At 40.6% G+C, this 20,044-nt stretch overlaps 1 protein-coding gene across 1 annotated transcript in view; it reads right to left on the bottom strand.

Moving 5' to 3' along the window:
• LOC143280806 (hypoxia-inducible factor 1-alpha-like) overlaps positions 1-20,044 on the bottom strand; it is a 62,532-nt gene that overhangs the window by 17,501 nt on the left and 24,987 nt on the right. Inside the window, exons 3-11 of the mRNA XM_076585494.1 lie at positions 19,169-19,320; positions 18,651-18,842; positions 17,287-17,483; positions 14,728-14,834; positions 10,037-10,190; positions 4,495-4,664; positions 3,070-3,162; positions 2,580-2,737; positions 1,640-1,756 (exon numbers count right to left, since the gene is read on the bottom strand). Coding sequence (XP_076441609.1) covers positions 1,640-1,756; positions 2,580-2,737; positions 3,070-3,162; positions 4,495-4,664; positions 10,037-10,190; positions 14,728-14,834; positions 17,287-17,483; positions 18,651-18,842; positions 19,169-19,320 — 1,340 coding nt within the window. The remainder of the gene's footprint in view (positions 1-1,639; positions 1,757-2,579; positions 2,738-3,069; positions 3,163-4,494; positions 4,665-10,036; positions 10,191-14,727; positions 14,835-17,286; positions 17,484-18,650; positions 18,843-19,168; positions 19,321-20,044) is intronic.

The following is a 20,044-nucleotide window of genomic DNA, read 5'->3' on the forward strand; positions in this document are numbered from 1 at the left end:
TACAGTTGCTGAGTGAGTCCGAGCCAGCTGTCTCACCTGCACCCTGGACGAACAATCTCTTCCACTGATTGTTCAGCTCCCCAGGCCTGCGGTCTGGTGCAGTGGTCCCTCGGCTCCTCAGCTGCCTAGGAGAGTGCAACGACTGAGCGGCCTCTGACTGGCGTGCACCCCTCATGCGAGTCCCCCTTCCCCTCCCGGCTGAAGCAGCCGACCCAGCACTACTCCCCGCACTGACGGGAGAACCACGTCCAAAACCACACAAGGGGGTGGTGGGTACAGGGTCATTGTTCACAGCACTTTCATCCGTCCCCTCCCTTCTTTTACTTCTCGTCTCTCCCTCCACCTCTCTGTCCTGCTCCCCCATTCCCTCACACATCCCCTCACTCACCACTTCACCACCTCTGGGGGGTACAGGAACTGTCACTGGAACTGCAGCATCGTTGCCTTGTCCGCCAACTGGTTCGTCCTCCACTGGATCGTTGACGTTCATCTCGTCGTCGCTTTGATTCAAGTGATGCCCTGCAGATGGAGGAAACGGGCTGTCCAGACGGGAAGCCCCGCCCGCTGTCTCTGAGACTCTGTCCTCTCTCGCTCTCCGCCTCCTCTCCCGCTCCACACTGTTCAGCACCATCTCTCTCTCCCTCTCCCGGCCGTCACTGTTGTTGAAGTGATATTGTTCTCTGCCCACCTGCCCAGCATACTGACGCTGTTGATGTTGCTGGTCCGTACGGTAGCGGTCGTCGACAGGCAGCACCCGGCCGTCCTTCAGGTACCAGTGTCTCCCCTGGGTCTTTAAACGGTCGGCCTCGTCACGCTGTGTCGGGGTGAGGTCTGGCCCCACCTTGATGCCCTTGTCCCGCGCCATCGCCTGTCTGCCATTCCTGTCGGACATGACTGACATGGTGGTCTGCAGTCGCCTGAACGTGACGATCACTGGTCTGATGCTGCTGTTGCTCCGTCTGCCCACCCGTACAGCGTCCACCACGTCCTCCTGGTATAGAGACTTGTCACCAACATAACTGTTCAGAGTGTCCAGCACTTTGGTCAATAGCGATGCCGACGACTCACCTACTTCTTCCCTCAGACCCATGATCTTAAGGTTTTTCCGTCTCATGTCGGATTGCACCCGATCCAGTTCCCACTGTAATCTTGTTGCTTGCTGTTCCGAGTGTACCAGTCTTCCGTGAAGCGATTTGATGTTGCTGGTATTTTGCTGTACAGAACGCGTCACCCACGCCATATGTTGTTTGATCTCGTACATGTCCTGACACAGTGCACTATGGTTGGCTGCGATCTGACGCTGGGTATCAGCATTCTGTTGGTGGTTACCATTTAATGCTGACAACACTGACTGCATCTGATATGAAAGTCTGTCTATTTCTTCCGAAGGGCCAGGATTCTGTTCGACATCACCCGTGCGCGCATGTGTGAATGCGTGTGTGTGTATAAGCCAGTATGTGGGGGTGGATAGGAAGGAAGGTGGAGGGGGGGCAGGGGCTGGGGGTGTGATGCTTCATGCAAGTGTGTGTGTGCATCAGTGAAAAGACAAAGAGAGAATGAGAGAAGAGAGAGAGAGAGACAATCTGAAAGTTACACAACAAATGTGTCTATCTTCCCCGCCCCCCTCCCCCTGACTGACCTCCACTTCTGTATCCAGACCATCATCAGCCTTGGTGTTAATATTCTGGAAGAAGCGGTCCATGGACAACATGTCACTGGGGCTGACCGCCTTCCTGTATTCTAAGGGGCTGCTCATCTGTGGGAACACAGTATCTATAATTCACACACAATGTTTACATAAAAGGATTGACTGGCACACATATCTTGACTGGAAAGATGATAAACACTAAGAAGAATAGTTTAAATCATGCAGCACTTTCAAAACCTCTCAAACAACTTCCAATAACATGTCAGTCAGACACAAAGCACACAAGAACAAAGGCAAAGCAGACACACACACACACACAAACACCCACTCACCCACGCGCGCATAAACACACACGAATGCACACACATGCCCATAAACACACACACAACACACCACACCATACCACACCACACAACACTACACCCTCCCGTCACTAACACACACACAAACAACACACCACACCATACCACACAACACTACACCCTTCCCCCACTAACACACACACACACACACACACACACACACACACACACACACACAAACAACACCACACCATACCACACAACACAACACCCCCCCTTACCAACATACACACACACACACAAACACCAGCACACCACACCACACACACACACACAAACACCAGCACACCACACCACACAACACAACCCCCCCCCCCCTTACCAACATACAACATACACACACCCACACACAAACAACACCACACCATACCACACAACACAACACCCCCCCTTACCAACATACACACACACACACACACACACATACACAAAAACCATCACACCATACCACACAACACAACACCCCCCTTACCAACATACACACATACGAACACCCACACACACACACAAACAACACCACACCATACCACACAACACAACATCCCCCTTACCAACATACACACACATACCCTGGAGGAACCCGAGCTGGAGGAGGCAGGGGTGCTGGTGTCCCTGACGCGGCAGAGGGCTGGGGACAGGCTGGGCTCCTTCTTCAGACCCACTGTCAGCAGGGCTGGGGGGGACGGTGAACACCGCTCATCCTCCTCCGTGGTGTTGTCCAGTGCCACTGCACAGAGCCAAACACACCCTGTGTCAAACTCTTCTGTGCCATGTCAGTTCACTGTGCCATTCTTGCTTATTAATAACAATACAATAACTTTTCTATGGCGCGATATCCAGTACTAATGCTGCTCAAAGTGCCTTACATCATCAAGATATAGATATAAACATAACATAAAAACATTGCAACAGTTGTCAATTGTCCTGACACACAGTGCCTATTTTGTTTGCAAAGTTAATATACAGTGCCATTCTATGCTCATATCAGCACCAAGAATATGTTCGCATTTGCAAGCATGAATTCACACTGGAATACCACACACACAGCCATGCTCCTACCTTGGGCAAAGCAGGGGAACCCAAGAGAGACAGAGCCCTCTCCTGCAGTGGGCGCCAGGTAAGACAGGTCCTCCGGTTCGTTATCCTTGGTAACTGCAACACAAGAACCTTTTCATCATCTGCTGTTCAAATATGGAAATCATTGCCTCACCACATCCGTCACAGCCCCTCACAGTGGCCTTCTTTAAATCTAACCTCAAGACTTTGCTCTTCCAGCAGCATTTTCTCTAGACCCTCTCACATACATGAAAGCAGTTAGTTGATTGTGTAGACATATTTGTAACGCTGTATTGTGTGTGCGTTGAATGGCTGGCTGGCTGGATGTATGTATGTTTGTATGTATGTATGCATGTATTGTATATACGAGTTTGCATGCCCATATGTATATGTATATGTATATGTGTATATGTGTGTGTGTGTGTATATATATATATGTTTACTGTGTGTGATTGTGAGTCGAGGACTGAGTATGTTTTGTATGCATGTATGTGTGGATTGTAAAGCGCTTTATGCAATGAGGAAAGTGCTGATAAATGTCCAGTTATCATTATCATTAAGACTGAAGATTTAATTAATTAACCTTTGACCCATTTTCCAAAACGGAGGGTTTCAGAAAACGACATAATTAAGAACACAACTAGCTCAACACACACTGGTAAGAGACATCACATTAACTGGCTTTCTGTCCACACTCACTGCACATTCATCTCAGGCACATAACATTCCAATTTATAACTTACCTTCCATCCATGTGTACCACACAGCATATTCACATATAGGCATGTAACATGCCAATAACTGGCTTTCCGTCCAAGCATACACATGTTCACCTTGGGCACACAACATCACAATGATGAACTTTTTCCATTAATGCACAACACACATTCATCTTGGGCATGTGACATCCCAATCACTGACTTCCTAATTCATTCCGCAGACATTCTGACACTGGAAAGATCCAATGAGACTGTGCATGGCAAAAGTAAAATGATTTTCACTGGACTGACCTGAACTATGTTCACAACATAAATTCCACACAAACATGCATGTGCACACAAGAGCACACACACACACACTCATACAGACACACAAAAATGTAGGGTGTGTGAAAAAGGTGTGTTATGTCTAACCTCACAACTTTATTCCATTCTCTTCTCCTGAGCTGTGTTATGCATAACCTCACAACCTCATTTCATTCTCCCCTGAGCTGTGTTATGCATAACCTCACAACCTCATTTCATTCTCCCCTGAGCTGTGTTATGCATAACCTCACAACCTCATTTCATTCTCCCCTGAGCTGTGTTATGCATAACCTCACAACCTCATTTCATTCTCCCCTGAGCTGTGTTATGCATAACCTCACAACCTCATTCCATTTTCTTCTCCTAACCACGCTCCCAGTCACACCAACACAGAGACACGTACGCTTGACTTTGTCACGGAACTCTGCGGGGATGAAGTAGCCGACATTCATGTCCTCAGTCTTGCGGGAGAAGAGGGACTCCATGCTGAGGGGCTGCATGCCTTCCGGGGGCAGATGCGGGCCTGTGGGCATCTGCACCTCTGACAGCACCAGGTCCTTCTGTTCCACTTTGCTGAGAACACACACCACAGGATAACAATGAATCCATGGCGTCAAGGACCATCCCAAGTAAAAATAGAGAAAGGCATGAGAGAGAGAGAGAGAGTGAGAGACAGACAGGCAGACAGACAGACAGACAGAGACAGAGAGAGAGAGAGAAACAAATCAAAGAAACCAAGAACCATCGACAGAATCAGGCACCCAACTACCGAGGAAAGTGTCATCACACATGAGAAGTCACTAATTAAACTTGGAGATTTTAGGCTATAGTGCACACTGGTATGTAAATCATAGCCCTCACCAAAGTCTGTGGCCTTTCATGCCTTGCTCTCATGGCGATCTCAGTTTCAATACCCCTCCACTTCCGTGCTCATGGTGAGTCCTGACAATGTCTTCAGTGTCGGCAGATTCATGGGGGGCTGTTGTTTGAGGGATGTGGTGGCGGTCTCCACTCTGGGAGGGACGCTCACTCAGTCTGGCTCCGTGACTAAGCCATTATTGTCGTTAGTAGGGGGCTTAGCAGGTGGTGTCCTAAGTAGATTAAATCAGAACAGGCACCACTGAACACCTCGCGCAGTGCAGGGTCTCCTCTGGTGTGTGGCCTCCTGGCGACCTAACAACAATGGTTTCCTGCAGACTGCCAACGCTGGAACTGTGACGGACGAACCCAAGTGTGGCTGTGTATGGGGGAATCAAATGAGCAGCGTGGAAGTAATGCCACTGATGTGCAGATGGGGCAGCAAAAAAAAAAAAAAAAAAAAAAGGTCTCGCCTTCCAGAACCAATGAGAAAAACAACAACAACAAAAAAACACAAAGCCCCAAAGAGTTGAAAACTGGAAACTGATGTTTAGATGATGACAGCAGTCATGTACATAATATCTTGTGGCTTTGTATCTGTCTAATGAAATGTGAAAGTCTGCCTAGCCACTGGTTTTCAGCATAAAAGTATGCAAAAACTATTTACCTGAGACTGCTAACTTCTTATTCCAGGCTTCAGGCAAGCCCATTGATGCAATTTTAAAAACTTTATGCAACCAAAGCTAGGTCACAAAAATGTTGTGGGTTTTTTGGGGGGGGTTTTGTTGTTGTTTTTTTAAGAAACTATTCATAACCATTCATATAAGTATTGTTTCAAAATGTTCAACTTCATTTTGAGCAAGAGTGAAAAATTTGGTGGGCAGATCTTGGTTCTGTGACATGTATTTCACAGCAAGTCAAGCTCTGCCAACAGGAAAGAAAGAAACAATCAGCTAAAAGCCAGACACCCAAGGGAAAAGTGCTTCATTTACTGTATGCTCTATTTCCACCTACTACTTCCATGTCTATACTGCACAAAATTTATCTCTTACAATTTAACTACAAGAGAGGCAAGGCCATCAAGACTCACTTGTGATACACTTAAAAAAAAAAAAATCTAATCGTTAAAATATGTTCTGTATTTGTTATTATAAAGCTTTGGTTTTAAAAAAAAAAAAAGAAAAGAAAAGTCCTAACCAGATTCAAACCCTGTGTGTTCGGGTGAGAAGAAACTGTCTTACCCATTCCACTATCGTGGCTCCTTAACTGATGCTCTAAAATTTAATATTTGAACATACTTTTTTAAAGGGCGATAAATCGATTGCGGTATTCGCAGTGAGAACGCTGTTTAAATCATATTATTCTGGTGTATCTTGGGCATTCAAAAAATATTTAAGGGCAATAAAAAATTCTTTTTAAGTCTGCGGTAAAGGAGACGTGGCTATCGCCGCAATCACACTGCAACATGCAACATTTAGTCGTTTTCTCTAGATCTAGATGGATGTACAAGTTTAGTTACACCTGCAGGGAATGTAGTACGACACAGTCGATTTAATTTCTCTTTAAAGTTCATTCTAGTTTTATAGTTTTAAAGTTGATATGAAAATTTAGCATTTTGTTAAACTAATAACATGTAGAGCCAAGTACAAGTACTTCTAAACGTCGTATGAAATGAAAAGGACTTCATTTTGAGAAAAGTCAAGACTGGAAATTTTTACGTTTAATCAATTCAAGGGTATTAACTCGCATGGTTTACAATTTTTAACTGTGAATTCCAACCGATTCTGTGGATATTTTTATGGCAGTTTGGGGCATAATCCAGTAAGTGATGAGGCGTTCACAAATCTTTCTCTGAATAAATATTTAACGGTCTCCTCCAACTTTCCATCACATGTTATCGTGTATTGTCCACTGAATATAGGATTGAACGGGCAGGTCAGCAACTTGAAACAAAATGGCATCGTTCGCGTTCGCGATGAATATGAGCACGCGCTTTGCATATGTATAAATATGTGTACGCAACTGATTTTTGCCCATGACCTTCAGGGCTCAGCCAACAGATCTATAAAGTCCACTCGACCTATTGATTTTAGTATTTTCCGAAAAAGACCACTTGGGCGAATGAACATAGTGAAAGCCCTGTACACTGAGAGTAAAACACACAAGCTTTTTATGTATTGAGTATAATTTCAAAATGTAATGTTTAAGATGAGAAAGATCAGTTTAAAGCAAATTAAGTCCCCTAGCATTAATTACAGATTAATTTCCCTTTTTTATTATCTGCACCAAAGACATGCAAAATAAATATAACTTCCATGCTTAGCAAAAGAAGTTCCTGTTTGAACAAAAAATGTTAAAAATGACTGCTCTTGTTGTTGTGTCAGAATATCAGATCAAAGTGCCAAGTTTAGAGAATAAAAAATATATATATATAAATATAACAGTAAATGCAATTTGCATGTAATATGGCTTCTTTTTTTATTTTTTGTGCCCATCCCAGAGGTGCAATATTGTTTTAAACAAGATGACTGGAAAGAACTGAATTTTTCCTATTTTTATGCCTAATTTGGTGTCAACTGACAAAGTTTTTGCAGAGAAAATGTCAATGTTAAAGTTTACCACAGACACATAGACACAGACACACACACACACAGACAACCGAACACCTGGTTAAAACATAGACTCACTTTGTTTACACAAGTGTACACAAGTGAGTCAAATATATGTGCCCACCACACAGATGCATTTATGTCTGAGATGTATATGTATGCATGTTGTAGCTATATGTCATTATCTAATCAAATATTTTACTGGTAATGTGTGCATCGTGCCTTTATTATTTTGAGTATAATCTGTTTACTTCCCCCCCATTTTGTTTTAGTTTGACTATTTTCAACTTGATAGTTTTTACAATCTAGATCACGAATCATAGCATAATTATATGTGCATATGCTACTACATCAATTTTCGATGTCTCTGCATTAATGGATCAATGAAAATACATTGGAATACTGCTACATTCTTGTTCTCATGTATCAATCAGAACGCTATGTGGATTCCAGTTTCTCTTAAATTATTAAAACTCAAGAATAGCTCACTATTCTTGCATATTACCACCAACTGACAAAGACTGAGAAAAAAAATCATGGTTATAAGGTCATTGTGGGAATGCATGCACGTACACACAAGTGTACATGACTGTGTGCTTTAAACCCCAAGTGCTGATAATCCCTCCTGTACGTCAGGAAATGTGTATCTGTGTGTGACATTTCTTCTTCTTCTTTTTTTGGTGCAAACTACATCTGTTGCATAGCCAATAATTCATACATATGCATCTTTTTTTTCTTTCTTTTTTTTTTTTTAATTCAAATTTGGAAGACAACAGCGTGCAGGTTTTAGAAAACATCTGTGCATGCCCACTGGGATTCACATAAAACCAGCGCCTTTTCTGTTATTTTTGTATGCAAGTTGGTATACCCTCTCTTTCTCTGTGTGTGTGGTGTGTGTTTTTGTGTGTGTGTGTGCATGCGTGCATGTCTCTGTATGTGTATAAGTGTGTGTCTGTGAGTGTATAAGTGTGTATGTGTGTGTGTGTGTGTGTGTGTGTGAAGTAAGCATTATTTGTGTGTGTGTGTGTGTGAAGTAAGCATATGCATGTAATATATATATATATATATATATATATATCAGTATATATATATATCAGTATATATATATATATATATATATATATATATATATATATATCAGTTCTCTCCTTGTAAGCTTACTGTACTTTGTGACCACAACTCTTTCCATTACTTTTTGCCCCCATGACTTTTTCCATGGAGAGAGACACTGTCATCCATGACCAGAAATGTGAAAGGCATAAAAACTGAAACAACTTTACATGATGGGGAATCCCGCTTTGGAGTCTAAACAAAACAACAGCTGGTTGAAAACACAAAATAAACCTTTCACCTTTTACAACCCTGACTCCCCCCCACACCCTCCACCCCCCAACAAGCCTGCCCCCACCATCACCCCCAATGTGCACACACAGACATTTGAGACATGCTTAACTGTCCAGGAATGGAAAGGGCGGGGGAGGGGGAAGAAATCTGGCACATTTTAAAGAACTGTTATAACCTTTGAGGACAAAATATGAACTTGAACCATTTGTCAAATTCTTTAAAAGACTATCAATGAAAGTCAAAACTGCTGAAAGTCAAAGCAGTTAAACAGCATCTATGTTCTTTACATAATGCAGGCTCTAGATTCCAACTCACTCAGACTCAGTATGTTGGAGCTCTTTCTTGCTTTCTACTGACCTAGTTTGATAACACAGTTACCAGACATCAACATCAATATATTTTTGGCAGCTTTTAAAAAAAATTTTTTTAACCCATTTGGGCCAGTCTATTCAGTTTACTATTTAAATATGTTTGTTTTTCTTCAGGATTATGTTTGCTGACTCTTGCAAAACATACTTCATCAATGTCAGCAACTCCTTTAATAGGTCATTTGTGCATTCATAACACCTGGAAATGACCTTGCAAACGTCAATCTACCAACAAAGAAAATTTTGCACACTGTTTTCACACATCACACTCTGTGACTCACAAACCCACGCATACATCATCACCATCCAACTTCTGTGATTATATCTGCAAATATTCCTTTATCTAACAGACAAAGATGAAAATCTGCATGCCACATTCACACACACACACACACACACACTCCACAACACCACAAATACATTCTCAGATACACACATTCACCCACACACAACCAATCAACATGCTCAAACATACACAGTATCTTTGAAACACAATGTTTCCAACACACACACGCGCACGCCCACACACACGCCCACATACACACGTGTGCGTGCACACACGCACACACACACACACACGTGCGCGTGCGCGCGCGCGCCCACACACACACACACGCCCACATACACACACGCAGAGAACAACACACATTCAAACTTGTTTTTTAAAATCAGGAAACCAGACTCAAACATACAACATGTAACACATCAAAAATTGAATTAAAAAAACCAAAAAAAAAAGCCAAAGAATGCAACAGATCACACTCACCTCAGCACATAGTGGACGCAGACCACCCACTGGGCTTTCTGGTTGCGGCTGTTGTAAATGACCGTGGCCTGTGTGACCACCCACACCCAGCCCCCACCCCGCGCCAGGAAACGGTACTGACCTGTCATCGTCTGACCCTTGCCCCTCCCGAGCACTGCTCACAGAACCCACATGTACTCTTTTTTTTCTCTCCTTTCAGACCCAAACATCACAATAACATACTAAATGCTGAAAAAATAATAAAATAAAACAAAATAAAATAGACTAAAATTCTCCCTAGACTCTTTTTCCTCCTTTTAGACCCAAGCATCGCAATTATATACTGGATGCTGAAAAAAATAGAATAAAATAAAACAAAATAAACTGAAGTAAAATCCTCCCCACACTCTTTTTCCTCCTTTCAGACCCAAACACCACCACAGTAGCATACTGAATGCTGAAAAAATAAAATAAAATAAAGCAAAATCAAATGAAATAAAATCCTCCCGAAACCAAGCACAGTGTAACATAGAACATTTTAGAAAAACATAAGACAATGGAATTTACTGTTTGAAAAAAACAACAACTAACAACAACAACAACAAAAAAAAGAAAAAAACAGAAAAAAGAAAGATGCATGTAGTTGTTTTTTTTTCATTTGTGACCCTCCATCACGAAATGAGTCGCTTTGCCCCTGACCAACTTTGCCACTAGCAGCGATTTTAGGCGGGTAGGGGTCAGGTTGTCGATTTTCAGATTTTGACTTTATAGTAAACTTTAGGCTTTCTTTTATCTCATATTGAAGTATCTAGGCATAATTGCGTCTTCTTTTGCCTTAAAAGTGTGCTTAAAATACCTAACCCATCATTCTGATCGCCTATAACTTCGCAAAATCAATCAGCTTTGACAAGCTTGTCCTCCCTAATTTCTTGGAATCGACCGGTCGAATCATACATCATTTTAAAGGTCAAGTCCGTAGCTTTCAATCTATGTTCTTCTCATTGGTTAATTTTTAATCTATGAGCCTATAGTCGCTTTCAAAATAAGGACACACTACGTAAACAATGTGTCACTATGAAGGAAAATCCCCTCTGTTATTGGCCGAGAGAGACCACGTGACAAAACCAGCCATTCAGCACACTAGCTTTAATAAACATGGTCGCAGTGAACGGAAGCACGGATTTCAACAGACTTGGAAATTTCCTGACAAGATACACTTACGTTGCAAACATTTTGCCATTAAGTGCAGAAGACGACATTTGTGAGTTTCTAACCCAGTACTTCATTGATGGAACTGACCATTCCAACTAGGCTGATGGTCATGAAATCGATCTCAGTGAATACGAAGGCGACGCTGATTTCGAAAGCAGATGACGCAGGATTGTCGTTCAGCTTTCAGCAACAATAATATCAATTTTGATGTAGATGACAAATCAACATTTGCACTGGATACAGAAAGGTTGGAAGGCTTCGCCTGTAATTGCCAAAATCACATGTGCCAGGTGCCATCAGTGGTGTGACTGACACAGAAATGAGTGAAACTGACTTGCTGCACTGAAGTGACAGAACTGTGTTTCTCACAGCTCACACAAGAAAATGCAAGCAAAGTGACTGGGGGACTGGATATAGCTGAAGTGTCTGAAGGTAAGCATTCTTATTTTACCCACATTGACAAATACTGAAATGTAATGATGGCATAACCAATAATCAATTGCTGATAATTTATATTTAGTAATGATTGACTCAAGACTGATTTATTGTCTGTACATTGGTACAGAAATTCAGTTTGCCATGTGGAATAAAAATGATTAAAATAATAAAGTGAATCTGAGGAAATTAACAGAAATGATTAAAATAATAAAGTGAATCTGAGGAAATTAACAGAGTGTAAATTAAAAGAATCACACACACACACACACACACACACAAACACACACACACACACACACACACACACCAGTACAATGTGTGACACAATGTGTTTACATGTCACACACACACACACACACTAACAATGTGTGTCACACACACAATATGTCACACACACACACACACACACACACACACACACACACATGGTCCCTTCACAGTTTAACCATCACATGTAACTGAGCATGGGTACAAGGGCATGACATTAAGAACAGTTTTCAGTTTCAAAGAATTTGCTTCAATGGATATTTTATGTATATGTTTGTCAGGTTGGTTTGTGTGTGTGTGTGTTTCTCTGTGTGTGTGTGTGTGTGTGTGTGTGTGTGTGTGTGTGTGTGTGTGTGTGTGTGTGTGTGTGCTGTTGTTGTTTTGAGGTGAATAAATGTAGTTGCATCAACAGTAAATACTATCAGTATTACTAATAGTTCAACTTTTTTTTCAGCCCTGAAAGATATAATGGTACTTTATATGCCTGCCTGTACCCCACTGAATAATTCTGAGATCACTGCTGGCAAGTCATGTCATCAAAAGGAAAGGCAACAACACTACATTAACTACACTGTCAACTAAAGAATTATCTGCTGGTGAACTCTCATCTATGAGTCAGTGATTTTGTGGTCAACTGTTAATGTACTATGATTTATAGTATAAATTTACCATGAAGTCTGCAAACTTATTTTCTTTTTACAAACTTTGTATAGATGTACATGTATGGAATTGTAAAGTTCTGCACAGACATTTACACGTCGCTTGCACTGTCGTCTGCTAGGTCGATCGCCTTCAATTTGAAGGCTGCATCATATGAATAACATCGCGTTTTCGGCATGATGAGGGTGTACGCTTGAGCAGAGTAGAACTGAATGCTGATCTGAAGGCTTTAATGTGTGCAGATTTGATTTATAAAACGTGAACAGTTAGCACACTATCCCGAAGCTCATCCAAAAATTCATGGACAGAAATCATGATTTTGGTGAGATGAAGGGCAGCTGAGAATAGACGAGAACGTGACACTCCCGGGATCGTTAAAATCCGCAAATAAGCCACATCATTGTATAAGCCGCAGAGGTTGAAGCTGGGGTAAAAAGTCGCGGCTTATCGACCAAACTTTACGGTACATAAATGATATCAGTGTGCATGTGCTTGACATGACACTATGCATAAAGTAACTTTATGCATTGCAGCATGTCATGCACATGCACACTGATATGCACACTGATACTCATAGTGATACAGCATTAATAATCACTATTTCATACTTTTATTATCAGTAAACTGCTTTATCTGATTATATTATGAAATAAATAAATAAATAAATAAATATATAAGTGTATTCTTTTTTTTATTTTCTGATAAAATAGATGGAACTAGAAGTAAAGCATTTTGTAAAGTCCTGTGTAAAGAATGAAAGCTGTGATGTAGATGTACAAAACTGAAATTACTGTTTGATATTTAATCTAACATTATTAGCATTAATTAATGAATAAACATGAATTTGTACCTTTTGTGTGAGCAGTTTTGTTGTATGGATCATTTTTTGTTATTTTGTTGTGCTTGCTGCATGGATTATGGTAATATCACAAGCACAGTAAGTCAGTGAGCACACTGAATCACAACAATTACATAATTCGGCATCATGATTTAGCTTTTTTTCCCCTTTAATCTGGCATAAATTTTAGTACACATACTGTACAATGCAAAAGTTTCATAGCAATTGGACCACAAACCACACCACAACAAAACTAATCTTAAAACTGGTAGGTTTCTAGTCATGTTGAGCTGATTAAAAAGTAAGTATACTTTCCCCTCAGTCGCAATTCTTCCCCCCCCCCAAAAAAAAGAAAATTCTTATTTGAATAAAATCAAGTGCACTTAATATTTTTCTTCCAAACTTTGAGCAATTGTGGATATTGCCACTAAGTATGTGTGTGCCAAATTTCATGAACATATCTTGCTTAGAAGTATGTTGTTGCTATGAACACGTTTCAAAACTTTTCAGCCTCGATTTCTCAGTTCGTTGCTTTTGCGACTTTAGAACTTCAAATCACAATAACTTTTCACAGAATCATCCAATTTACAAACTTTTTTTTCTGTAAAGCTCATTTATTGCAGACTGATGATATACCAATAACTAAAAATCGACCTCTGGTGCAAAGCGACTCATTCCGTGGTGGAGGGTCACATTTATCAATATTTCATGACCATTTCTGGTATCTGTGTACTATCTGTTGTTCAAAGCTTTCTTTCCATCATCTGATATTTCCAGATTCTTTGTTTTATCATCAAATCTATCCAAAATGGGGGGGACGGGGGTGGGGGGAGGGGGTGGGGGGCGTCTACTATCACCCAATGTTTTCAAAATATATTCTTTAATCCAGCATCTGCACACATTCTACTGCGTAATCAGACATTTGCAGGATTTTTGTTTTATCATTTTAAAATGTTGAGATCCTGTATTTGTGTTTCAACATCTGAAGCTGGTGGAATGTACAACCTATATCATCCAACTATAACACACTGAACTCCAGATTCTTTTATCCTTCACTCAAAAATGAAATGATATTTCAACTATCCTTTTTTCCAATAGCTTTTTCAAATAGTTTTGAGATAACTTTCATACATTCCACGAAGTTATCCTCACTTTCAAACTAAAGACCTCAGTGTGTGTATGTGAGACACATCAGTCATCAGAGAAAAAGAAGTTGTCTGAAAATGCATGTAAGTTTGTGCAAGGGTAATTCCTATCACTCTTGAAACAGCATGAACATAAGTCAAAATACACTCACAGTCTTTGTAAGCCTTTTCCACAATCTCACTGTCGACAGCATGATGGTAGTCATACACAGACTTCCCTTCCAGGTCGTCACTGTTGTACCCTATCAGTTCCTTCACTCTGAAATGAATAATTACTTTTGATATATATAATAAAAAAAATTTTTAAACCTACTCAATTCATCAATCAATCAATCAAAGAACACTCAAAGCGAAACATATCTTTTGTTTCCTCCATACTGACACAGCCAAAAGGTAATATATATATATATATATATATATATATATATATATATATTTATATGTACACACTATATATATAGAGAGAGAGAGAGGGGGGGAGAGCAAGGGAGAGAAAGAGAGAGAGAATGCATGAGAGAAGAAAAAATAAAGCAATTAAGAAATCCCCAATTAAAACCACCAAGAAGCAACTTTTGTAAAGCTACTAACACATATACGTATCAGCACAAACCATCTATTTGATCCTTATGTTGCTGTCATGCTAATTACTACCTATGAAATAACAATAGTACACTGTATAATTTAAAAAAAATTTTAACAAGAGAGGCAAGGCCTTCAAGACTCACTTGTGATAAATTAAGTCCCCTAGCATTAATTACAGAGTAATTTCCCTTTTTTACTATCTGCGCCAAAACGTTTGCAAAATAAATAAAAATTCCATGCTTAACAAAAGAAGTTCCTCTTTGAACAAAAAATGATAATAATGACTGCTCTTGTTGTTGGGTCAGAATATCAGATCAAAGTGCCAAGTTTAGAGAATACAAAAAATATAAATATAACAGTAAATGCAGTTTGCATATAATTAGGCTTCTTTTTTTTATTTTTTTGTGCCCATCCCAGAGGTGCAATATTGTTTTAAACAAGATGACTGGATAGAACTGAATTTTTCCTATTTTTATGCCAAATTTGGTGTCAACTGACAAAGTATTTGCAGAGAAAATGTCAATGTTAAAGTTTACCACGGACACACAGACACATGGACACACACACACACACACACACAACCGAACACCGGGTTAAAACATAGACTCACTTTGTTTACACAAGTGAGTCAAAAACTACAAAACAGGACAATGCAAAATAAGTCAGAAAATATCCAAAAAAAAAAAAAAAAGAAAAGAAAAAGAGCATGACTCATAGCAAACCACTGGTGCAAACGACCTATGAACATCTTGAGAGCTCTTGACCCAGTCCCTAGGCTCATGTTTCATAGAGCCAGAAAACAACCACCCTAAAACAGGCCAGATACAAAGGAACTGTTCATAAGTGCTTCGTTGTGACGCCGTCTGTTCTTTCCTCAACTGTAAGCCCTTTTTCTCAACATCTCAGACAAAACCTGACAATAAAGTTATGATGCTTTAGATCTAAGTTCAGATACAAGTTGTATGTACTGATTAAGTCATTTCTCCCTTACACATGTCCAAACATCCACATAATTATGTCCTCAACTCAGCTCAAAAGTAAATAAACAGCATATAACTTTTCAAAAATACCAGTACACAGAAAATTCAATTAAGTCCCAAAAATACCAATACTTTTTCAAAAAAACTTTTTGAAAAATGTATCCATGGTAGTAAAGAGAAACTACATACATCACTATTGCTTTACATGCACTAATAAGATCTCAGAGTCTGAATGGATTTCTCTTAACTCTCTCCTTTGGAAGGACCAAAAGAAGCTGCAACAACAGCCTTTCACACCACAGCTGACATCATTCAAGTGTGACGAGCAGATGATTCAGACACTGAAGAGGCTTCCAGAAGAAGACAAAGAATAATGCTTTTCTGACGGCGAAAGCTATAGGCTGGGTCGTTCAGACAACCCACTGGACATCTGACTGGGTTTCTGCGGGAGAAAGGAAAAAGGGAAAAGACTGGCCAACTGAGTGAGTTAATACACCCAATCCAGGAAATGCATCTCAAGGTATGGACAAGATCCAGTGATGCCTGTCATCAACATGACACTCAGAAGATTGTGTCCTGTGCTTATGTTGAAAAATGGCACTGAAGTAGCTCAGAAGGAGTGAAGCCTGCAAGCAGGTAAACTCAAGGCCACCTGACACACTTAGCTTCCTTTGGACTTTGCCAATATCATGAGCCAGGAACCAGCTGTGTATAGTGAATTCAGGATGAGTGGTGTTAAAAAAAATGTTCATGTCATACTTATGAGGAAACTGCTCTGATTTCTTGTGTTTTTACATTTACAATAGACCAATATGTACTGCAATGGTCACACTGTACATGCTGGGGAAACTGTTCTGGTTTCCTATAATTTTAAGATCCATAAATAAATCTACTGAGTCATTTTTTTCTCAGAATAACAAAGAAAGTCGTTTTCTCTCTGTATAAGAAAGAAACCAAACAAAACACCAAATGACAAAATACTGCAATGCAAACACATACACAAAAAACTGGAAACAAAAAGGCCTCTAAGAAACATTCCAATACATATTTGAAACATTTTGTAACTTGAAATACACACACACACACACACACACACACACACACACACAATACAGACAACAACAACAAAAACAGCCAGGCTCCCGATACCTTTCGTCGCAATATGTGAAGCGCATGTTCATGTCATGCTTGCTGAGAAAGGTGTTCTGGTCCATGGGCATCTCGATGTTGGCTGGGTGGGGGATGGGTTCCCCTACAGCCATCAGGTATGGGGAGAACGTCAGCACCTCCCCACCCCCTTCCTTCTTCCCTGCCTGCATCACCAGGCGCCCCGTGCACTTGATCACCTGTGTGGTGACACATCAATCACCCTTTCTGCTATCAAGAGTTAGGGGGGGACTGAAGGTGTGAAGGAGAGGGCTTTTTTTGTGTGTGTTTGTGTGGGGTGGTGGGGGGTCGGGAGGAGAGGGTTTGGGGGGGGGGGGGGTATGTATTTTTGGCTGCTGTCCGAAAGCTGTGTTGATGATGATTCAGAGATTGGTGTGATGGATGCTGATGGATGAATTTGTGTGAGTGTGTCATGAGTTCAAGAATGTGTGTGTATAAGTGTGTGCGTGCGTGTGTGCGTGTGCGTGTGTGTGTGTGACAGAGAGAATATGTGGGTATGTACATAAGCATGAATGTGCACTTGTGCATACATGTGTGTACACCAAGGTGTGTGTGTGTTTGTGTGCATGTCTGCTACATTCATGCGTTCCTGTGAGTGTGTGACGGACAGAGAACAGAGACAGACAGTGTACACTTTGTGTGCACATGTATCTGTGTTCTACTGCATGTATACACAAGCATGAATGGTAATAGATTGATTAAAGATTACGACAGAAACCAGCCGTAAACATGGACTTGGAAGAGGATGAATCAATACAACCTGAAACAGCAACGCACAGAAACAGATGATCGACAAAATGCCATAGAGCAGGAACAGAAACAGAAGGGTGTGTGTCTGTCATCAAACAATGACCTTTACACAAAACACACAACAGAATGCACAGTGAGGGGCAAACAAGTTGAGGGAGACTCAGACAAAAAGAAACACAGCAAAGCGTGCCAGACAAAAACAGGGAGTTGAGTGGAAAGACAGGCAGTCACACTCACAGACACTTGGAAAATACTGACACACAACTCGACAATCATGAGTAAAAAGACAGGTACTGAAATAGACTCAAGCACACTATCAATAACACATACCTGGAACTAAAAACTTCATCTTATTCCAGATACATTACAATCCACCAGTAAGTATTCAGGGTTATGAATAACCATTCTAATGTTAAAAAAAACTTCATCTTATTCCAGATACATTACAATCCACCAGTAAGTATTCAGGGTTATGAATAATCATTCTAATGTTCAAAATGGGTACTGCTATATTATTTCAACAGAAAGAGAAAACTATTCACACAAAACCAGCTGCCCTTGTTTTTATGATAGAGCTTCTATATGTCAGCACTCACCTTGTAGGATGCCGACTTGAGGTTGACATTGCGGCCCTTGGAGGTGAGAGTGCACTTCATGCGAAGGAAGAACACCCTCTCCTCCGTCACTGCTGCCTTGGGGCCATGGGAGCGAGAGGACAGTGCCTCTTGAATCTCATCCTCATCCCGAGGGTGGGCAAACTCAAAGATGCTCTGGCCCATCAGCTCTATCTGCATGCATAAAATAAGACAAATATAATATTATGATGCCGATACACGGCTGTTTATTCTCCATCCAATTTCATTATCTTAACTGTATACATAATATATATATATATGTATATATATATATACATAGTGAGAGAGAGATACACACACACACACACGCGCGCGTGCGCGCGCACACACACACACACACTCACTCTCTCTCTCTCTCACACACACACACACACACGTACACATGTACACACAGGTACAAACACACACACACACACAGCACAAGCACACACACACAAACACACACACAACACACATACATACACACACAGTTTGCTCACCTGCTGAATGCCCAGGTACTTGACGACACTTTCATTAACATAGACGATATCCCCTTCATTGGAGAGGATGAAGACAAAGCCGTCCAAAGCCTTGGGGAACAGCTGGTCGGCACGACCTTTCCCATCCCCTTTGCTCTTCTCTTTCTCCGAAGCTGCAACAAAAATCAAACCCTCTCTTTATCACAAACGATTAAAACAGACTATTCATGATTTAGTTTCCTTCACTGTCCATTTTTCCTTGGTCAGAATGCTCACAGCAAACTTCAATTCACGGCAAAATAAATCAGACAGTTCCTGAAATAGACATCATGGAGCATTACACAACAATCCATTTGCCTTATCCTCTGGGAAATGAATCAGGCCTAATCATGAAACAGATATTTATGATGAAGCATTATATAACTTTCAATCTACACTAAATCCACTGTGGAATAAAATATAGATCCAGTTCCTGAAACTGAAAAAATAAACGATTTTCATGTAGGATTAAGTCTTTAACAATCATGTGCACAGGAAAGAAATTAAGTTTCTAGATCTATAAATTCTTAGTCTGATTACTTCACACTTGTAAATCATTAAATGCTTCAGGTGAATAAGTGGCAGTTAAGATGGGAGTTCCAGACCACCCAGACCACTTAAAACTCTTCAAATTAACGACTACATCTGTGCACTAAATGTAGTTTCAACACGTACAAACCTTTTCATAGACTGTTAGAGTGTTCCTATTTTCAGTGATATTTCTTTCTGTTGTTTTAGTGAAAGGGGTGTTTCTATCTTTCTTACATGGTCATAAACATGTAATTTATAAACTAACAATAAACAGTTGGAACATCAGGCTTCAGTCAAAACCATTAATTCCTCAGTTCTAGTACTTAG

The sequence above is a fragment of the Babylonia areolata genome, chromosome 4 (assembly GCF_041734735.1).
Source record: "Babylonia areolata isolate BAREFJ2019XMU chromosome 4, ASM4173473v1, whole genome shotgun sequence".
NCBI classification, from domain to species: Eukaryota; Metazoa; Mollusca; class Gastropoda; order Neogastropoda; family Buccinidae; genus Babylonia; species Babylonia areolata.